The sequence below is a fragment of the Rhagoletis pomonella genome, unplaced genomic scaffold (assembly GCF_013731165.1).
Source record: "Rhagoletis pomonella isolate Grant_MI unplaced genomic scaffold, Rhpom_1.0 Rhpom_scaffold_00002, whole genome shotgun sequence".
Classification (NCBI taxonomy): Eukaryota; Metazoa; Arthropoda; class Insecta; order Diptera; family Tephritidae; genus Rhagoletis; species Rhagoletis pomonella.
This window is the reverse complement of record NW_023458556.1, coordinates 61,790,345-61,797,471: the sequence shown is the minus strand read 5'-3', so window position 1 is coordinate 61,797,471 and position 7,127 is coordinate 61,790,345. Positions and strand designations below refer to the sequence as shown.

Here is a 7,127-nt window from a genome sequence, read left to right as displayed (position 1 = left end):
CGGTTAAATATCGTTATCGACGTCTTCGACTCCATGCATATAACAGGGGGCCTCATGCATAAAAAGTGAGCTTAAGCTCCGGCTCAATTTCAGTACAAATTCTAGAGCTTGAGCTCACCCTTTCAGTGCAAAAACTGAGTCTGAGCTTAGGCTCACTTTTTATGCATAAGGCACAGGGAGTCGTTAACGTGGATAACTATGTTTATCTGGAGATTAGCGTTAATCAAACATTGAGTAACCGGCCCTTATACATAGATAATGCACTGTCCCTTAGTGAGAGAGTGGTGCACCCGCATGCCATAGATCTCTGAATGAGATGGCCGAGCTTTATATAAATTAACTCATATGGGCGCATGGGCAACGGGGTATTGAGGATAATTGCAAAATGCCACCCTTAAACAGCTCCTTGAACGGTGGAATAGGACTTTGTCCTGTTAAATCTTCAGCACTACCTATCTGGCCTGTATCAGGAAATGCACATCGTTGCTCTGTGAAAAGAAAATACACTTCTTTTATATAAGGACTATGGGTCACTACATGATTGTCTTACACGCTATGACACAGCGTATTATTATCCTAGTTGTAAGAAATTTCGGAAGAGAATATGTATAATAACTTTTTCGATTGCTCGGCTTTTAGTTGAATAAAATAACGCAGGCTTGGCAAACCATTCTTCCAAGATCTTGCAGTGGTCTCGCAATTGGAAATAAGAGCTTTAGTAAAGTTCAACAAATTTGTTTGGTTCCGAGTAAGCTTCTGAACTTAAAAAATACTTGTCTTACCTGGCATGAAAGTCACATGAATGGTGCGTTTCAACGCCACCACGCCCTTCTTTTTTAACGCGCGTAAAGCAGCCAAATATTGCATGCCAATAGATTTCATATCCTGTGAACCACGTGCAAATATGCGACCTTCCTCATCGATCTCAGCAGCAAAAGGTGGATGTGTCCATTTTTCTGGATAAACCGGCACTACATCCATATGTGAATTTAACATTATCGATGGTAGCTGCGGCTGTTGCCCCAACCATGTTATGACCACAATCGGTTTTGTAGGACCGCCAGGATGATAAACCTTTAAGGGTAGATTTAGGTCTTTTGATTGCTTCTTCAGGAATTCCACGCATGGCGCTTTAATTTAATTTAAATACACAATTTATTGCGAAAAATATTTGAATAAAAATATATAAATGAAAAAAAAAACGTACTGTAATCAATATCCGGATGGACACTGGGAATACGCAAGTATTCCTGCAATAATTGTATTTCCTTATTTTTCTCCCATTCACTCATGATGTATTCAGAAGTTATCACTAGATATACTTATTTTTCTGTGGTAGCTGTGCAACTTTTCGATGCACGCGCGAAGTTAGGGCTCGTATAGCAGATTTTTTTTTGTGCTCACACTTTATATAGTAAAGGCATAAATGTTATCAGTAATTTAGCTTTATTATTTTTTATCACTCGTATACCTCCACGGGACTTCTGCTACAATAAGAAATACACAATACTTTTTTTATTGACCATTAAAATGATAATTTAAATTTATTTAATTTCATTGTGTCTTTGTTTTTGCTATCATATCATTTACGTACATACAGTGGCGTGCAGCTAATCACTAACGAAGTACCGCTATAGATAAAATACTAAGTTTGTTGGTTGGTTACTGCAAGTACTTTCCGTGTTGCCATTCGGGTATCAACAGAGCATGGTAGCGTCAATTTGTTTAATTTCTCGTAGGCAATGCTATTTCATTTTACCATAGACAACCTGTCAACATTCGTGTCCAGTTTGGCCTAACCATTTTGGGCCGCTTATAAATTTCTACATGTCGCTTATTGAGGCACTATCTAAGTGCGTTAGCCGTTTAATTATGTACATATTTTTCAAAACCGCATATCTTATCTGGGTCAGACTTAGGCATTCGCACATTCAAGATGAATACTATTTCGACGGCTGTGTGGAAGATCGACCTTTCTCGGCAGCCAATTCGAAAACGCCCTATCTCAGAAAATTTTAAAAGAAGGCCCTATTTCAGAATTTGGTCTCAATGTAAATTTAATATATAAGGGTCACTTCTATTCTTGGCCTAAATAAATACCCGATCCGTTCTTATTTTTTTCTATAGTCAGGTCATAATTCACGTATGTATTTATTATGTCATAAATATGGACATCTTACCATCTCTTCCTTGTTTGTGTATGAAAATGTTCATTATAGCTCCATATTACATTCGTTGAATAGCCAATTTTTTTCTTATAACGCTAGTTTTCAGTACTATATACATATGTGCATTAGAGTGCCTCGCCCAAAAATTGCGGTTTTTCTAACGGAATTATAAAATTTATTATATTGCAAGAATTCCGCCAAAATATATCGAAAAAATATTTAGATTTACGTTAGCTGCGCCGATTAGAAAATACCTCTAAAAACTCATTCTTTTGATTCTGTCGATAAATTTTTAAATATGGTTATGCAAACCCTATAGGCTACATTTTTTTTATCATCTGAAATGATTTTTTGGAAAAAGTTATTTTGAAAGCTAACTTCATTCATTAAAAAATCGATATATTGAGGTATTTTCAACCCCGTCTAGCTCACGTAAATCTTAATATATTTGCGAAGTATATACTGGCAGAAGTCTCAAAAAAAATAAAATGAATTTCATAATTCGGATGGAAAAACTGTACCGATTTTTTTTTGTATGGAGAGTGATGCACCCTAATGTATATTTATACTAGGCTGTGTCAAATAAACCTACTTATTTTTTTCTTTCGGTTCCATATGTAAATTTCGTTGTCGGTCACAAAATAAAATTTCAGTCTCCTATCTTCATTTTTCAGTTAGCGCTCGCAAATACATGTTATGGAGTCGATCACATCGATAACGATGTTTAACCCACAGTTAGTGTTAATTAGACATTGAGTAACCGGCCTTTAGTATACTGACATTATATTGTATTTCCAAATTGGAGAATCTTTTTCCAAACAATAATATTTCAGTTTCACCAGAGCTCACGCTAAGATCACTGCATGTAGTCAGAAATTGTTTTTTCCAAGTGAAAACCGCTCGCATCAATTTAAGCAACTCTCAGCTATTATGAATATAATTTTTCTATTGACTGGCCACGAGGATAGATTTTCTTGCAGGATAATGACCGATCACGTTACCAATAAATACATACATACATACTATGTTTAGTTATAAACAGAGAACGGATTTTATGGAAATTGCCTTTTTTTCTGCTAAAGAGATAGAGTATATTCGATTAAGAATGTCCACGAGTTAGCTTTCCCTGATTCCATATATACACATTTGATGTTGCCTTTTTTAGATATTTGCCTTTTTTTTTGCCTTTTTTAAGTTAAATGCCTTTTTTTGCCTTTTCTACCTTTAAAAAAGTGATTATAGTATTTAAAATTTTTTTTAAGATTAAAAAATATACACATGCCCATGCGGCTTATAGAAGCGCAGGGACCTCTTGCCAAATTGGTGTTGGAAAAATTCAAAGCCGTTTTCTCAGCTAACGTAGGCTCGGAGACAATAAGGGGTGTGGATAAAATTGTAAAGGGCGAGGAAAACGCCCTTATTTCTGATAATGTGCACGTTTCAAACGTTCCATATTTAAATTGGGCTCCACTTGTATCAACTTACGTCGAGCGCACATTTAGTACATTCAAGGCTTTTCTTCGCGAAAATCGAATGAAAATGCTGCCAGAAAACTTCAAAATGCATCTTGTGGTTCAAAGTTACTACAACTATACAGATTAAAGTTTTATGAGTTAGAAACTCGAAAGGATAAAATAGTCAAAGATTCAAAGCACAAATTTTTCATATAATGAAACTAGTTCATAGTTTTTCTCTTTTTACTTGTAATATAAACATTTCTGAAATAAATGTATTTTATGATTGTTCTACGTATTTTCTGTCTTTTTTAGTGCCTTATTTTGCTTTTTTTGCAATACCTAGTGCCTTTTCCTGCCTTTTTCGCTATTTTGTTTTGCCTTTTTTCGCCTTTTTTGCAATACCTAGTGCCTTTTCCTGCCTTTTTCGCTATTTTATTTTGCCTTTTCCAGCCTATTTCGTTATTTTATTTTGCCTTTTTTATAGGTTTTTAGGTCATAAAAATCCGTTCCCTGGTTATAAAGTTCAACTCAAATCCTCTGACAACTAACTTAAAGCACGAGCCGTCTGTATTTGGCTCGGCGTCGATGTTAATTATTTGCACGTAACTGTATATGTACGTTTAAATAAGGCCATTGATACGCTATGCGATTATATCGCTGCTGTGAAAGGGGCACGTTGTTAGTGTACCGCATTCCGTGAAAGCGTCAAGCAAAACTTTTAGAAAGATATTGCTAGCTATTCGCTCTTGAAGGTGTAGGCAGTGAATCGTCATCGCCGGATTCGTTCATTATTTTCCCAACGTGAATCGACAGTAAAATTTCGGAAACTATTTCAGAATTACCACTGCCGTTACAATTGAACCGCATAGACAGACCGGCCATGCGATCTATTTGGTAGATGCGGTAAAGCGGTAAAAACGTTTTTGTCTCATAATTGGTTGTCATCCCAGAAAACCGGATAGCTTTTACTGCAGCGTCGTAAACGCAGTCGTATAACACCGCCCTAAGTAGTTTGCCTTTTGTTATATTTGTGATTGATTGCCATAATAAAACAAATACGAGAGAGGAAGCTTTTAATCGCTGGTTCTTTGAGATAAAATATTAAATTAACTGTAATATAAATAAATATATAAGTTAATGTCAACAAAATTCCCACGCGCAGCTCGTATTCTGCTAACGATATGTGCGCTACTTTTGGGCATCATATTGCTCAAAAGCATTGGTCGTGAGAACAGAGCAACACAACAGATCAACGCACGTGCACGACTAGGTATGTATGTGGGAAAAACATCGATGCATAAAAAAATCTATGTTGTATTTAGATGCATCGAACATTTTCCACTCGATGTATAAATAGTCGAAGTATCGATGCATCGATGATTTTTGCAAACTGACATCTCTGGTACATTGAGCCGCCTTTTAATTTCTTCGATTGTGGAAAAAAGATAAGTGACTTTAACCAAATAATTGAAATGGCTCCAAAGAGTTCCGTTGGAAACATATTTAGCTCAGTTACAGTAATTAATTTCAATTCTTGTACAATTTAATGCAAATTGATGTATGCCCTTCGATATATCGAAAAAATATCGATGTACATTTCACTGACATTCCTAGCAACGACTCGCCGGCAAGCTTAGCTTAGACATTATGGCCCGTAGCGATAGTTGAATTAAAGTCGGCTCTAAATAAGTGAAAGAATACTTTAATTTAAAGTACACTTTACCTCAGCCATAGTCGAGTTAGAGCCTGCTTTTTCGCTTAGAGTCGGTTTAAAGTTAGAGCAACGAAAAGCTGTTACTAAACCATTTGGAAAACTCAAAGGTTGGGTTTTTTAGTGAAATTTGAATTTAGTGATAATATAAAAAATGATTCTAACATCCTTGACGATGCCACATTACTAAGGGGTCTAAAAACTTATTAAAACAGAGTAAATCCGTTTGAATTAGACGACAGTGGTTCTTATTTTCGGTATCGGCTCGATGAAGATACTGTGAGAATAATTATAATTATAATAATTATTCAAGCTTTCACGGGATCGGTGAGCACACAACTTCTCTGTAATTGTAGATTCCTAGGAAGAAATTACCATCAAAGTGACATTTAAATTTTTTAAATAGGGGAATTCGCTCTTCTGTGCATTCGTTGTATTTTGTGTAATTCTAACTGCATGAGCGTGTGATTTGTTGTTGCTAGCGGTAGATCAAATACACATGCAACAACAACCACTCGCTCGTCCATTTACACTTACGAAGGATACAGCAAATACACAGAAGCGCGAATTCCACTAATATATTACTGCATTATTTATACCAATTCTGCAGTCGGATTCCAACATTCGCTACAGCTTTTTTTGATCGCCAAAATTTTACAAAAATATAGTAGGCGCGCCAACATCTAGTTACATTCCCCTCATACTGCCAGCTTTGGCTGACTACTCATTGCATATGTTACTTTTGCATGTGGTATACTTTTAGGCCCAATTGACTGGAAATTTTGGAAGGATAATATAGGAAATATCCAAAAGGATTGCAATGTTGCTGCCGCACTTTGTTCGATTCCGAAGCAGAAATGAACTGAGTGGGTTAAAATATAAATTTTACCGATTATGTCGCTCGGTTACCTACCGTGATGGGAACCGTCGACTAAGCCTACGTGCTAATTAAATGTCCTTCAAAAAGGTGTGGGCCCAAGTCTGGCAGGTAATTTTCGGAATAGAGAGGGTATACTATGTATTATTTAAAGGTTCAGGCAACTAACAAAAAAGACGCCATAATGCTATAAGAAAATGCAACAATACCGAAAATGCAACAATTTCGTAGACTGTTTATGAAGCAGTTTATAAGATTCTTGGCATCGTTGCAAAGTCACGGTGCTCCAGACAAGACGTTCGAATTTGGGACAACTACCAGCTAAAAGCTCTTTTGTTAGAAATCTGAACAGAACGTTGAACTAGTCGTAGATGCAGGTTAGCCTACTTAATCTATACTTTTGACTCCAGTTAGAAATCCGTCGAAAAGAAAAGAGAAAATGTAGAAATTATAAAAAATGATTTCTGAAATATTTAATTTCCTAATACATAATTCATAACTAGGATCCACTAGTCTACAAGGGTATATAAACTTTGTTCGCATAACGGTTCTTTGTAATATTCTATAGGAATCAAGGTAGACATTTGTCGTAAATAGTTATTTATAACAAAAGTAACGGTTTAAACGACTAATAAAATCGAGAAAATCAGGAAATTTTTAGTGCGACTCGCATAAAATCTACTTTTTATTAAGGTATAACTTCTTCAGCGGTCTGGCCTAAAACTCGCGGTTTTCAGACGTTCATTTGTAGGTTATGGATAATATAAAGACAGGTATTAAACAAATGTGCCAGTTACCAAATGCGAGAAAAAATGATGCTCACAACTGTAACTGAATTTCGTTTATTTTTTAAAAATCGTGGATTGTGATAGTCGTTGAACGGTACTTATATTACATCTGTGGGTTTAAAATAT

General features: G+C 35.7%; 1 protein-coding gene across 1 annotated transcript in view; it reads right to left on the bottom strand.

Moving 5' to 3' along the window:
• The window catches only part of LOC118733925 (aminoacylase-1-like), a 5,067-nt gene extending 2,257 nt beyond the window's left edge, over positions 1–2,810 (bottom strand). The window contains exons 1-2 of the mRNA XM_036463564.1: positions 1,208–2,810; positions 783–1,130 (exon numbers count right to left, since the gene is read on the bottom strand). Coding sequence (XP_036319457.1) covers positions 783–1,130; positions 1,208–1,292 — 433 coding nt within the window. The 5' untranslated portion in view covers positions 1,293–2,810. The remainder of the gene's footprint in view (positions 1–782; positions 1,131–1,207) is intronic.
• Positions 2,811–7,127: the final 4,317 nt, after the last annotated feature.